This window comes from Raphanus sativus, unplaced genomic scaffold, assembly GCF_000801105.2.
Source record: "Raphanus sativus cultivar WK10039 unplaced genomic scaffold, ASM80110v3 Scaffold2654, whole genome shotgun sequence".
In the NCBI taxonomy this organism is placed as follows: Eukaryota; Viridiplantae; Streptophyta; class Magnoliopsida; order Brassicales; family Brassicaceae; genus Raphanus; species Raphanus sativus.
Window position 1 is genome coordinate 1 of NW_026617962.1, and position 14,469 is coordinate 14,469.

The window sequence follows — 14,469 nt, forward strand, 5'->3', positions numbered from 1 at the left end:
TAGAAATTGGAAACAAATTAACGTGGTCATTTAACCAGATTGTGCTAACATGTGGTCATTTAATATTCAGTCGATTTTGTATCTAGTTATTTAAGGTTAATGCTGTAAATTTAATTAGGCTTGTTTAGTAATGATATAAAATGAAGATTTAAAATTAATGGCATTGTAATGTAATTTTTGTGCAAAACTCAGGGGTAAATATTATTTGTACTTCAGTTTTAATAGATTAGATATATTTGAGTTTCAGAAAGTCCTTATAAATATTGCAACACTGAAAATGGCGAAACGTAGATTTTAGCAAATTTATTGAATAAGATTTAACATAAATAATTTTTTTTGAAGGATAATACTTTTTTAGTTGCATGAGTCCTTTTTACCTACTTTTGTTGATATACTTACTATAGACTTTAAAAGGGTAGAAGTCAGCAAAATCTACTTTGTAATGAATATTTTCCTATTTTTGTCTCGTCTCAAAAGTAAAAGGGCAGTAGACTTTTTTAGAGGTTTGAGGAATACTGACCCGAAGTATTTGGTACATATGCCATCTTTTTCAATTGTCTTTCATATATACCAAAACATAAGGTGTAATCACCATTAGCTTTTCACATTGTCTGTTCCTTCTCGTATACGAAATTACAAACTGGATAATAATGGCATGTATATCCGTAACTTCAGAAGTACGTTAACATTTGATAATCTTTAACACATGTATGCTTCAGAAAATGCTTTAACAAAAAAATGGATATTGTTATTGTTATAGTCTCGGTCATATCTCTGCACGTTCTCATGATCTCTTTGCCTTTGGCTTCAATCCAAGCCATCCCTTTGTAGGAACAATGTAATATTAGACAGACGGACATAATCCTCATGTATATAAAAGCTTAATTTATTAAATATATTGTATGAGTATTTATTTTCACATGTTCTTCCATCACTTTCCTAGAAGATTGCTATCAATACATTTTATAAGAATGATACAGCCCATTTTATATGGAAATGTTTGATAACAGCTCTAAGAAGATCGTGGCCGGGTCAAGTGGCGAACTGATTTGAAGTCTTCCAGAGAGAGAACTATATTCACGTTGACTCTGATATTATAAAGGACTTAATCTACAAAGATTAGTAAACTTCACAGTTTAATATTTCTTCTAATGTTGTTTTCTTAGCCATTCTTATGTTATTTTCATCTGGCCATTTAAATATACCAAATATATTTTTTCTATGACTCTTCTTAAGTTGTTTCTTTCGAACTCAAGCACTTTGGCTTCATAATAAATTTAGGAAAACAAACGTTACAAGAATATGACATAGAAATGCAACAAGAAACAATACTTGTGCTATCTGCTTCCTTGTCTTCAGTCATTATATCAAAAAGATTAAAGTTGACTGAGAGATGAAAGTGATTGGCTTGTGTTTCTTGAGATTCGGTCATGTATTGGTTCCTGCTGATAAAGTTAAACTTCAAATCTCAAATGTAACAAAAACCACAAACAAAGATGAGAAGTGAAAAGACTTTGAGATGAACATGATCATACCTGTGTAGGAAGAATGTCAATTCTTGATCCAGTTATAGTTTCATACAAGAAAATGTACCTGCCATAGTCACCGGTTAACCTTCCATCAGTTCTTTTAAACCAATACTACCAGCGAAAGCTAACAGTGTCCATCAAATGTTTAATCTCACACAGTCTCTGTACACGTTTAATGTTTTTGTCAAGGAAGTTTATATGCGAGTTTACAGATATAAAAAAAACATACCGCCAAGCTAATTCAGTTACGAGTTCTGCTGGAGCAGCAGGGAGGACCTGAAAAAAATATAGACACCAACAACTTAAGCAGAGAGTTTTCTCATATAAATGCTGGAATTTACATTCTGAAGATGTAGTAAGCATAACCTCGTCCTCATATGGATTGCAATTCTCTTTAAACCATAATCTTATGAACTCCTGTGTAAATAAAAAAAAAAGAAGAAGAGTGAGCATGTGATGAACAAACGCATAAGAAACCAATAAAACAGGAAAAAATACACTGACCTTATCAACATTTTCAGGCTCAAGACCTTCCTGGAAGCGCTCTTCATAAGAACCAGCAAGCCAGTATCTGCTTGAATCCGGGGTATGAATCTTATATACAACAAGTAGATGATTCTTATCAGTAAATTTGGCAGTTAAACGGATTTGTGTGCATTCAAATAGGGATGTTACGGATACAAGGAGAAAGTCTTATTAACTAACCTCATCAATCAATAAGATGGATCCATCGCTACTTTTTCCAAACTCATACTCTGTGTCCACCAGTATCAGTCCATGCTCCTTGGCCACACGCTGAAGAATCATATGAATATATTTAGAATCTAAAAGACCTTCCAACAAATCACACGATTCGAGTATTAAAGCAAGGTAAAAAAATATATAAAGAATCTGGTTTCTTCTTGTGGTCTCTCAATCATAATAAGATTCTTTAAAACCATAACAGCTTATGGCTTTGTAACTAACCTGGCCAAACTCAAACAAGCTCATCAAAGCTTTCATACTTGCTTCGTCAAATTCAGCTTGAGTCATGAATCCACCTTCAACTATCTGCAAGCAAAGTCATTCACCGATTAAGAAGCAGCACAGAACTAAGCAATTTTGTAACAGATTATTAGACCTCATTTGGAGTAATGGGCAAGGCACATCATGATCCTCAGCCTTAGTTGTTGGTGTGAGTATATTAGCTGGCAGACTAATCCTACAAATTTCAGGAATCAGTTCATGAATGTATCTTCTGACATGCACTTGACGAAGAAGGCAACAAATGAAACAGTACCATCAAAGAGAACATTCCCACAATAGTTCCTAACACCTTTCTTGTATACCGTCCACAAAGATGTGTCAGTACTTCCAGTCACATATCCTCTAACTACCAACAACCAAACATTATTTGAAAAAGTTTAGAACTCAAGCAAACAGAGGCTGCATACAGAAGCATCTAACAACAAGATACAAAAAACATACTAACCCACAAACTCTATTGAGAAAACAGAGCATTTTTTTTTGCAATAACAACATTATTTTTATCTGGAAAAGAAACGACTGCATCTGAAATCTGCTATGAATGTGTTAAAGTCAACCCCATTACAAAATCTTTTTTTTTCTCAATGCCTATTACAAAATCTAAAAATGAGAGAGAGACACAAGTCTAAACCTAAAAAAAAAAGATTCCACGTGTCTTTAACGTGTCTGTTCATCAGCCAGCGAGGTGCTTTAGTCTTCTCAAACATCAACGTGTTTGTTCATCAGCCAGCGAGGTGCTTTAGTCTTGTCAAACATCAACGAGTGAGGTGCTTTAGTCTTCTCAAACATATGGAAGCTTCAACAGAGGCAGGAGATAACTCACTAGCTCTCTGGGCATCAACTAGGGCCTCATCTAGGTTCCCATCTATTGATGTAGATAATAGTATTGAGCTAATAATAGCATATTTTTCATCTCATCATTTTCAAATTTATTTTTACTATATCCACACTAATAATCTATTCGTATAAATGGAGATTTTAGTTTAACTTCTTTCCCTTACTATATGAAATATAACAAAAAAGAATAACATGATTAGCATACTAAAGATGAGAAAGGTACTACTTTTGTACATTTAATATTATTATTTCTGTATATAGAATATAGTAACAGTTATCCAATGCACATAATAGTATTGAGCTATGATAACATCATTATTTTGAATTCACGTGTAAATACCAATCTCTTAACACAATCATATTAACTTTTAGCTTGCTCTAAGCCTTCAATCAAAAAAAAAAACTTTTAGCTTGCTCTACCATAATCTTGGGTAGACAACGTATAAGATAGATTTTGTACCATATCTGAAGAGAACAAAACCAATAACCAATCAATAACGTTCCTTTTTCATCACAATGTTTTGGTCTATTGAATGCAACAAAAACTAGAGAGAAAATTGTTTATGACGAAAACGGCTATGTTTTAGAGAAAGAATGTATTACATTATAATAATAAAAGAAATTGTAAAATAAGAAGAGAAAAAACAAGAACTAGATTGTCAGAACTAGTTGACCTCTTTTGAAACTGCATTTTTGCCATGCGTCAACCTTCAAATTAGTGTAGCTTTAAAAAGCAAAATAAAAATTACCTATTAAACCAACCAACACTAAACCAACCGAAACCGTACCAGTATTCACAATAATATATGAAAAATTAAAACTAAACTAGAACCAAATTAACCATAAAGAGTCCAACATATGAAATACAGTTTATTATAAAATCCAAAATATTAACTAATTTAGTTCTGAAATAACTAAACATTTTTTAAATATTACATATAAATTTCAATACTTGAAAAATGAAGTAGTTAATATTTTTGACCTAATTACTTAAATGATTTTAACTGTATTTATTTTTATCTTAACAAATAAAATTACTTAGTTTTGATCCAAATAATCCAAAATATTCAATATTTTTATTCAAATTAAAACATTTAAAATATTTTAAAATAAGAATCGTATAGAAACTGGACTTTATTTGTTAAAGATATTAATAATTTTTTTAATTTTACTATATAAACTGAAACAGCTGAATTTTTTTTGGACAAGAAATAAAGTTTCATAAAATATTAGAACGAAAACTCGAAAATAAATAAACCAAACCAAATCAAACCCAATCATGTTTAAAGTATTATCTGTCACGGTCTCATAAATCTCGTCAAAAAGTTATTTAATTAAGGAAAGTAAATATATAAACAGAAGAAAGAAAAAAAAAACTCGCTTTTTGCCCACCGCGTCCTCCTCCTCTCGGAGATCACAAGATCCGTCACCTCTCTCCAACACCATTGTGTCTCGACTGAATCCAAAGGTTTAACCTTTGCTTGAAGCTCGTGAAACCCTTCACCACCGAGATGCCAATTTAGAGACTACATAGAGAGAGAGAGAGAGAGATAATGGTGAAGGCAGCGGGAAAGCAGAGTTGCGGGCGGCTTGTGTTCGCTTCATTCCTCGCTCTTCTAGCCTTTGGACTCATCGCCGACTTCCTCTGGGCTTCTTCTCATCGCTTCTCCTCCTCCGCCATGTTGTCCCTTCCCTCCTCCGTCACCACCGTTGTCGGAAAACTCCCTCCCATTGTAACTGATCGATTTTGCTCTGTTTTTTTTTGTTTTTGACATCTCTCTCTTACAATTAGATGAATCAGCTTAATGATGATGCTCTCGTTCAGGAGAAAGATAGTGGCAATAAGAAGAAGAAGAAGGACGATAATGGTAGAGAAAGGAAGCTTTCTGCAACGTTTCAAGACCTGCCTGCTCCTCAGCTACATTGGGAGAAGATGTCAGCTTCGCCTGTGCCTCGTCTTGACGGAGCTGCTATTCAGATCAGAAACTTTCTTTACGTCTTCGCTGGTTACAGCAACATTAATCTCGTAAGAAGAGGTCTTTAGATCAAATCAGTAGCATTCCTCTGTTTCGGAGTTCAATGATGAGTTGATGATATGTTTTAATAATATTCAGGTGCATTCGCATGTTGATGTATACAACTTCGTGGATAACAAATGGGGAGGAAGATTCGATATGCCTAAGGAGATGGCACATTCTCATTTAGGGATGGTCACTGATGGGAGATTCATCTACGTCGTCACTGGTCAGTATGGTCCTCAATGCAGAGGTCCTACGGCTAAGACATTTGTGCTTGACACTGATACAAATACCTGGAGTGACTTCATTCCTTTACCAGTTCCTAGGTGATTGCTGCTATTCTCTGTTCATCATTTCATGTTAGTAGAAGATGTTTAAGAGAAAAGTGGTTTAATTACATTTTCAGGTATGCTCCAGCTACTCAGCTATGGAGAGGTAGACTCCACGTGATGGGTGGGAGCAAAGAGAATCGGCATACACCGGGGCTTGAACATTGGAGTATCGCTGTTAAAGATGGCAAAGCGTTGGAGAAAGAGTGGAGGAGTGAAATTCCTATCCCTCGTGGAGGACCTCACAGGTTTCTATTATTAAAGGCTCCTTAATAGATTCATGCATCCTCCTTAATTTTGATCTGAGGGTTGGCTCTGTTCATGTGAGTGTAGAGCATGTGTAGTAGTGGATGACAGGCTTTTTGTGATTGGTGGTCAAGAAGGTGATTTCATGGCTAAACCAGGATCTCCCATCTTCAAATGCTCACGCCGTTTGGAGGTATTCTTCTCCGAGTGTTTGCTAATTTTATGAACGCTGTGTGTGTGTGTGTGTGTCCTTATCTTCTTCGCCTTGGTGGTTCAAGGTGGTGTTCGGTGATGTTTACATGCTGGATGAGGAGATGAAGTGGAAAGTTATGCCACCGATGCCTAAACCGGATTCGCACATTGAATTTGCTTGGAAGGTGGTCAACAACTCCATTGTGATCGTTGGAGGGACAACAGAGAAGCATCCTGAAACCAAGAAGATGGTTCTTGTCGGAGAAATCTTCCAGTTTAACTTGAATACAATGGTAAGAAAAAAGCCATCTCCCTACATGGTCAAGACCCTCTTTAGCCTGTTGAAAGTGTGAACAGTAGCTGAGTTTTTTAATGTTATTTTCTCTGCAGAAATGGTATGTGATTGGAAAGTTGCCGTACCGTGTGAAGACTACGCTGGTTGGTTATTGGGACGGGCAGTTATACTTTACCTCGGGGCAACGAGACAAAGGTCCTGATGATCCTGGACCGCGCAAGGTAATTGCAGAAATGTGGAGAACCAAACTGATACTGAATCCATGATCATGTAAGAGAAAAAAAATATCTATCTCCCTCTTTAGTAATGCAAAGTCACAACAGATTTTGAAGTTCATATTCTTTGAGCCTAACTCATCCCACTCCACCAAAACAATGTCTCTATCTTCTATATTGATGGGGAATTTGTATATTGTAAACTAAATACACAAACTATGTAGAACGTTTCAATTTTTTCAACACATTTCTTTGTGTGCTTTCTTCATCTCACAGTTGACTTGTGTTTCTCGTTAATCACTAAACGTTTTTCTCAAAAGACCAGTTATGTACTGGCGTAACAAGACCTCATGTAGCAAAATCTGTTTCTTTTCACAACCCAGCTTTGAGCTGAATCTAACAACAAGCCAATACACACATAAGTTATACATATGTTAAATTATGTACTTGAAGTGTAGAAAAAAACTGGTAACAATGTCTGCATTGCTAAAACCATATAGATCAGACATTTCAGCACAACAACAATACCCAATACTAAATGTTATTGTAGGTTTCTTAACCCTTTAATTCAAAGAACAAAAATAGTCCAGGTCCCCCTACAAGCCAAGAAGAAGCTCCACCATGAAAAGCTCATTCTCAAATCTAAGACTTGATGTTACAGCAAGATTCAGACCATCAACCATTCCACCAAACACATACACATACCGTCCTGAACTATCAGCGCAAGCCCGATGAAAAGACCTCCCTTTGGGTCTATAAGACACACCATCAAGCCTTTTCCACGCCTTGGAGCCATTCAAACAAACCGCTCCTCCATCCACCTGCAGACCTTTAGAAGGAATGGTCTTGACATCCAACGCCCAAAAATCGTCTTTCTTGTGCCTAAACGTATCTTCTCCTCCGTAAATCAGAATCCGACCTCCCAATATGAGCGTCGCAGAGTGACCAACCCTCGGCAACGATGCACTTTCCTCCAAGTCTTGAAAGTCATAGAATATCTGTATCCAACGTTCACACTGCTCCTGAGTATCCAACAGCCAAACATCGTTAAGCACATCATACCCCAACCCTCTACCTCCAAACAGAACCACTTGGTTCTCTCTTATGTAAGTCAAGGTATGCCCCGACCGTGGCGGCAGCAAGGCGCTAGACACGACCTCGTGCCACGTCCCCGAGTTCAGATCCTCCGAAAGCTCGAGAATCCATGTGTCCCCCAGCCTCACTCCGCTCAACCCGATTCCTCCTTGCACGACCATCGTCTTCTCCGAGATACAAGAAGCGGCGTGAGCTCCTCGAGGAGGAGGCTTCGGAGCTCCCACAACGACGCTCAGCAGCTTCCACAGAAGCTGCTTCCCGTGGCAACCCACTCGACCTATCCACGTGTCGTTCAGCCGCTCTCCACGGTCGTTTATCCCTCCGAACAAGACCAGGCTGTCTCCTATGACCACGCAGGTGTGTCCGAACCTCCCACCGGGTGTGACTGAATCAGCTTTCTTCCACTTCAACGTCTTGTGGTTGCTCTCTCCAACGTAAGCCGTCCATGTATCATCAAGATGTCGTCCTGTAAAGAAACAAAGAAACATAAGAGGACAATAGGTTCAAAACAAAAGGAAAGGAAAGAAACTTTCAGACCTCCTTCACGGCCACCACCGAAGAGGACGAGATAATCAGTAACGAAGTTGAGAGAGTGTGAAGCTCTAGGTAACGGTAGTAGCAACGACGAAGAAGACACGTCATCATCATCATCGTCTAGGTTTGAGATTCTGTGACAAGAGACGGAATCAAGCTTGCACACTCTCTTGAACATAACCATCCACGTGGAAGACGATGATGACTTCACCGATTCAGCAGATGACGGGCCCCACTCTCTCCGCCACAAGGACTCCCAGAGGCTGTCGGAGCAGGCGAGGTTACGGAACCTCTTGCAGGTGGCTGAGAAAGAGAGGATTGAATCCACGGGGAGGAGAAGGAGGACGGTGAAGAGATGGTCGTCGGCTAAGTTCATTATCGGCGCCGGCGGAGATTGGTGGTGGCCTCTGCCGGAGGAGGTGGAAGCGATCTCCGTCATCGGAGGTTGACTGAATCAAGCAGCAGATGAAGAAGGAGGAGGGAAGAGAGGAAAGAAGAAGGAGAAGATTGGGGATCTCTTACTCTCGTCACGGAGCCGACAAGGGGGACTGTAAAAAAACACTAGAAACCAATCGTTCCTCTTTTGACAAAAGTCGTGTGAAGTTGCAGTAATTACAAATAATTATTATGCTTTTGGACGTTTCGGTATGTGCTCGTATTTCAATTTGATTTTTCTTTTGGATTTTAGATTTTTAGTTTAGTCTCTTAAATTATAATCCGGTTTTATATATTTTATAGCTTTGTTTAGATACATTGCGAATCTAAAAATTATTTTATGTTTCATTAATCATATTTTAAAAATATTTTATCAAGTTAAATATTTAAAATAGTTATTTAGATTTCACACTGAATCAGTCCTTTAAAAAAAGTTCTTTTGGATTTTTTTATTTATTTTCGGAATACCCACTTAGTTTTGGTTAATAGTATTTTACATTTAGATTGGGATATGTTTTATAACATTCTATATGAATGTATTTTTATGACTCGGATCTGTATTATTTATTTTTTAGTTCAGTTTTGATTAGGATCTTGGCTGTTCCTCCGGGGGCCTAACGGCTTTGGTAATTTCGAACTTAAAAGCAATAAAACCCCAAATATTATTAAACTCAGATCTCAATCCCGTAGTTCCAGATTGACATTCATTTTGGCCAAACAAAAAACATAGAGAAAAGGAGGTTTGGTTATTTATGCAAACTCAAGGTTCTTGGTCATTTCGGCAAATAGTTCAGTTTGACCTTCTCTATCACTTTCCATAGTGCAGCTTTAGCTTCTTCTAGCGTTTCAACACCATGCCCTTCTTCAAATGCTAACCTTTGTATGTTGAACTGACAAAACCAAACACACGGAGAAGAGAAACACAGATAAGCGCTATGCATGATTATGTGTATCAACTGGACCAAATTGTTTTATATACAATGTTATTTTTATTTACCTGAGCACCTTGACGAACCCGTACATCTATCCCTTTGCTATCAATAGAAATGAGAGCAGCGTCGTCTACCTCTGATTCAGCAGAAGACAGTAGCTCTCTAAGCGGCTTTGAAAAGATGGCATTTAGTTCCTACCAGAGGTTCAAAAGAGGTAAAACCGTTAAAAAAGTAAAGGACAAGAATTTATTTGGAGTTTTGTAAAGGGGACCAAGAAAGGATTTGAAAAACGAAGCAGCGCACCTTGAGGTTCTGCTCACCACCATCAACAGCGATTTTGTCTGGCTGTAAGGCCTCATACTCTTTGACATCAACCCATGCGACCGTTCCAAACCCTCCAATGAAATATATATCACTGCCAAAATAGTCACATTGAAGTATGGAGTGAATAAGTAAAATAGGATACAAACATTCATCATTCTACATAAGTGTGGAAACAAAACCTTATGTTGTGCATTCTAAAATAGTGAAAGTTTCCCCACTGCTCGGAAGTTCCGTGTTGGTGCTTTGCAATGTATTGCTTATGAGCCCACTCCTAACAAGCCAACACAAGCAGAGGTATTATTACAACTAATCGGAGATTGCAACGGTTAGCAGATGGGATTTATACTGAACAGCAACTAGTTAGTTAGATACGGACCTGTTCATCATCGGACAATGGGTACACATCACCAAATAATGTCACTCTTGCATTTGATAAGCAACTCCATCCAGGCATCTGCCAGCCAAATCCCCATCACAGACCAAAAAAAAAGAGAGAGAACCTTTTGATTTTTTTTTTTTTAGTGAAACATGAATAGCCAATGTTTACCTGAACAACGAGACTGCATCTAGGTTCAGCCAAGAGGTTTCGTGTGTGGATGGCCAACGGTGAAAGTAAGAATATTGGATCTGGAAAAAAAAAAAAGGTACTTAATAATAAGCCATTCAAGAAAATGTGCTTCTATAATCTCAGCCAGCAAACTCAAGACAATGTATAGGTGAGACTTACGGCCCATACGATCAGGTGCAAAATCAACCAAAGAGCCAAATGGGTACCCTTCTCTACGGTGGTGCATTTTAGACATCATTGTGCATAGATGAGCAAACCTAGCCTTTAATCATAACAAGACCAAACAGGTAGGTTAAAAAAAACTTAATCATCATCAATCTTACTCGTTCGAGTTAAAGGACAAATATTTTTTTTAACCTGCTCCAGCAAGTTGCGTACAGCTAACGCAGGACGAGGTAACGCATGAGCTGATGTAGCATTCTGAACTCCACCAGATATAGGAGTTCTAAATAGCCCAGCTCGGTTTCCACCAGCACCCTGAGGAACTGCAAGTGATGTCTCCACATCGATTACACTCTCAAGCTTTTCCTTTTACACACAAACATTAGCAGCTATTAACAGCCTATACTTCAAGTTTCTTTTACATCGATACAAGATTCACTGATTCAATCCAAACTCTGCATTATATTCTGTCAAGAACTAGCTAAAGCGTACCAACTCCAAATCAAGAAGATGATTAATACTCAAAGAATCAATCACCTGTGACAAAGAGAAGATATCCCCAGGAAAGAAGTTAAATTCACTACTTTTCTCGGCAAGATTATCTTCACCTTCACTTGGTGTCTGGTCGTGGTCGTTATGTAAGAGAGCTTGTATCCGGAGCCCGTGAGTTGACCCATCCCTGGTTCTCAGCTTGGGGATTCGCTTGGCTGGCGAACTATGCAACCAACACGAAGACTGAGACGAAGATTTGAAGAGAGGCTTGATCTCGGGAACACTGGAGATGTGTGCTGAAGTAGAGAGAGCTTCCATGGTAAGATTCTTTGGGAAAGTATGGCAGATTCGTCAAGACGCCTTTCTTTACTGAAAGTACAACTTTATACTAGGAACTAGGATAAGACCTGCGCAAGCGGTAAATGTATAAAACTAAAATTTATAATATATAGTAGGTTCAAATTTATATGTGATCAATCTTTTTTTTTTTGATATCTATGTAATTATGTTTTCTATTGTATAAGTTAGGCCGGAATCATTTATAATTGTAATTGTAGAGAAAATGTGTATATTTTAATTTACGAATTCTGTTAAGATTTTAGTTTACATAAAACTATTTACTAATCTGATAATATTTAAAAAGTTCAAATTTGCCTCTTTTTATGATTTTTTTTTGTTTCGGGTTGTTTTGGTATATCTAATAAAATAGTTTTCATGCATGATTATATAGTACTACATACTATTTCTGAAATTATAAAATTAATATTTATATTTTATCTCATAATTTTTTTATTCTGAAAAATACTTAATTTTAATTAAATAAGGGCTTACTTTTGATGGACATGTTGTCTAACTAAACATTTATAAACATAATATTAATTTTAATATTAAACAGAATTTAATAATTAAACATAATTTTAATATTAAACATAATTTTAATATTAAACAGAATTTTAATTAAATAAGGGCTTACTTTTGATGGACATTTTTCCTAACTAAACATGTATAAACATAATTTTAATTTTAATATTAATTTTTAATTCTGAAAATACTTAATTTTAATTAAATAAGGGCTTAATTTTGATGGATATGTTGCCTAACTAAAACATTTATAAACATAATATTAATTTTAATATTAAACATAATAACTAAACATTTGTCATGAACTTGAAGCCACTCTATAAAAAAATACACTGATAACAGAAATGTTAGAATCTTTAAAAAAAACACACGAAAAAATAAAATATATAATGAAGCTAATAATTGATGAAACCATTTTGATAGTTTCACCACATTGAGAAGAATATTGCTTCCATAGGCGAAATCTTCACCTTAATTCTCCACAGACTTTTATATCCTGTTGATGGACATGTTGTCTAACTAAACATTTATAAACGTAATATTAATTTTAATATTAAAAATAATAACTAAACATTTGTCATGAACTTGAAGCCACTCTATAAAAAAATACACTGATAACAGAAATGTTAGAATCTTTAAAAAAACACACAAAAATAATGAAGCTAATAATTGATGAAACCATTTGATAGCTTCACCATCTTGAGAAGAATATTGCTTCCATAGGCAAAATCTTCACCTTAATTCTCCACAGACTTTTATATCATGTTGATGGACATGTTGCCTAACTAAACATTTATAAACATAATATTAACTTTAATATTAAAAATAATAACTAAACATTTGTCATGAACTTGAAGCCACTCTAGAAACAAATACACTGATAACAGAAATGTTAGAATCTTTAAAAGAACACACGAAAAAATAAACATATAATGAAGCTAATAATTGATGAAACCATTTTGATAGTTTCACCACCTTGAGAAGAATATTGGTTCCATAAGCGAAATCTTCACCTTAATTCTCCACAGACTTTTATATCCTGTTGAAAATACAACCAATGAAAATTAGTTAAAAGATTTAATAAAAAACAAACGATTGCTTCAAATATAGAATTAAACCAAGTTTGTACTCACGTTGGAATCAACCAAAACCAATTTGTAGTCTCATCACCCTGAGCAGAATATTGCTTCCATAGGCGAATTATCTTCACCTTAATTCTCCACATGGACTTGTAGGATTTCAGTTGTGAGTCAAAAGCGGCCATTCTTTTATCGCGAGAAGGGTTTACTGAATAATTTTGTGTGTGATGAAGTCTAGAGAGCTAGGGGACCTATATATAGTATATGAAAACCTTAGGGTCCAAGGCGGTTGCCCTCTACATTTTCGAATATACAGAGTAATTACATATTTAATACTAATACATAAAAAATATTCCCCAATGATATTCAGTTACTACATTACAAAGTTAAGGAAAGTTTTGTTTGAACACAAAATCAACATGACTATCGAATATTGAATATTGGTATCATAAGTTCTAGTGCAATTGTCTGTCAATCAAAGCCTTTATCATTGCACTCTAATATTATGAATTTAATGATTACCTTTTCCGTAGGACAATTTACTCGCAAAATATCCTTGTTTAAATTTACTGCATCGAAAATCTTGTAGTGTTCATCCACGAAAGTGGTGGTAAACTTTAAGTCAAACAACATGAAAGTCTAACTCATAGAATAAAAAACTGTACAAATGTTACATCTTAATTGTTTATATAATGTATATAGAAGCATAACTAAATTAAGGAATGATTTCAAAATGCTGTGATAATATACAACGTTTCCTGTAGATTTAGCTACCACTATATAGTTAAAGAAAAACACTAATAATTATCTTTATTAGGAATTTCAATTATATATATAGTTCTTATAAATTACTGGAATGGATCATCAGCATTACTTGCAAACTCTAAGATATTATCTTTATTATTAGGAATCAATTGTTTTAGATACAATCAAAATATAAGGTCGCTAATGCTAAAAACTATAGACCAGTAACGATTACCCTTTATAAAAATCATTTTTATTTCATTGATATCTTTTGGTGATTTTGAAATGAGTATCTTAGGTAAATATATTAGCTAAGTCAAGAAATGCAAGAAGATGTTGTAAGTAGTTGTATTGTGAAAGTTTTGTATGATTTTGGAAATGAGTATCTGATGATTTCCGAATACATGTGTTCTTGTGGTCAAAATATATTTGGTATTTATGTTTTTCTCAATAATAGAATAATTAACTAATTATAAATAACTAACTATAAATACTTTGTACAAATAGAAAAAGTATAAAAACCTAAATAAACAATTAAAATGTGAATCATCAATAT

The 14,469-nt window shown here is 35.5% G+C and overlaps 3 protein-coding genes and 1 pseudogene across 4 annotated transcripts; 1 reads left to right on the forward strand and 3 right to left on the reverse strand.

Moving 5' to 3' along the window:
• Window positions 1-1,233: 1,233 nt before the first annotated feature.
• Window positions 1,234-4,838, reverse strand: LOC108858870 (phosphoribosylaminoimidazole-succinocarboxamide synthase, chloroplastic-like; annotated as a pseudogene).
• On the forward strand, window positions 4,740-6,806 carry LOC108861220 (kelch repeat-containing protein At3g27220). Its single transcript, XM_018635048.2, has 7 exons — window positions 4,740-5,125; window positions 5,218-5,418; window positions 5,507-5,736; window positions 5,817-5,987; window positions 6,073-6,178; window positions 6,264-6,470; window positions 6,568-6,806. Exons 1-7 carry the CDS (start codon window positions 4,946-4,948, stop codon window positions 6,736-6,738), a joined length of 1,266 nt encoding a protein of 421 aa, XP_018490550.1. The 5' UTR covers window positions 4,740-4,945; the 3' UTR covers window positions 6,739-6,806.
• A 334-nt stretch (window positions 6,807-7,140) lies between these two features.
• Window positions 7,141-8,903, reverse strand: LOC108857029 (F-box/kelch-repeat protein At1g51550). The gene is made up of 2 exons (XM_018630950.2): window positions 8,320-8,903; window positions 7,141-8,248 (listed from the first exon to the last, which is right to left on the reverse strand). The coding sequence occupies exons 1-2, from the start codon at window positions 8,753-8,755 to the stop codon at window positions 7,284-7,286; spliced, it is 1,401 nt and encodes a 466-aa protein (XP_018486452.1). The 5' UTR covers window positions 8,756-8,903; the 3' UTR covers window positions 7,141-7,283.
• Window positions 8,904-9,394: 491 nt separating this feature from the next.
• Window positions 9,395-11,631, reverse strand: LOC108859744 (uncharacterized). Of its 2 annotated transcripts, none has more exons than XM_018633652.2 (9): window positions 11,275-11,631; window positions 10,933-11,097; window positions 10,735-10,837; window positions 10,555-10,634; window positions 10,384-10,461; window positions 10,187-10,278; window positions 9,987-10,098; window positions 9,749-9,877; window positions 9,395-9,641 (listed from the first exon to the last, which is right to left on the reverse strand). In XM_018633652.2, the coding sequence occupies exons 1-9, from the start codon at window positions 11,545-11,547 to the stop codon at window positions 9,525-9,527; spliced, it is 1,149 nt and encodes a 382-aa protein (XP_018489154.1). In that variant the 5' UTR covers window positions 11,548-11,631; the 3' UTR covers window positions 9,395-9,524. The 2 variants fall into 2 exon arrangements, with proteins under 2 accessions (XP_018489154.1, XP_018489153.1); XM_018633651.2 differs by having other exon boundaries at window positions 10,933-11,103; window positions 11,275-11,630.
• Between the last annotated feature and the right edge of the window lie 2,838 nt (window positions 11,632-14,469).

Bases quoted from the DNA above. Each gene is read 5' to 3' on its own strand.
- LOC108859744 (XM_018633651.2), bottom strand. From the start codon at position 11,547: ATGGAAGCTCTCTCTACTTCAGCACACATCTCCAGTGTTCCCGAGATC. The intron at 10,462-10,554 runs GTAAACATTGGC...TTTGGCTGGCAG, and splicing joins GATGCAGTCTCGTTGTTCAG to ATGCCTGGATGGAGTTGCTT. The intron at 9,878-9,986 runs GTGCGCTGCTTC...AACCTCTGGTAG, and splicing joins GTGGTGAGCAGAACCTCAAG to GAACTAAATGCCATCTTTTC.
- LOC108857029 (XM_018630950.2), bottom strand. From the start codon at position 8,755: ATGACGGAGATCGCTTCCACCTCCTCCGGCAGAGGCCACCACCAATCT. The intron at 8,249-8,319 runs GTCTGAAAGTTT...GTTTCTTTACAG, and splicing joins CGGTGGTGGCCGTGAAGGAG to GACGACATCTTGATGATACA.
- LOC108861220 (XM_018635048.2), top strand. From the start codon at position 4,946: ATGGTGAAGGCAGCGGGAAAGCAGAGTTGCGGGCGGCTTGTGTTCGCT. The intron at 5,419-5,506 runs GTAAGAAGAGGT...AATAATATTCAG, and splicing joins GTTACAGCAACATTAATCTC to GTGCATTCGCATGTTGATGT. The intron at 6,471-6,567 runs GTAAGAAAAAAG...TTTTCTCTGCAG, and splicing joins AGTTTAACTTGAATACAATG to AAATGGTATGTGATTGGAAA.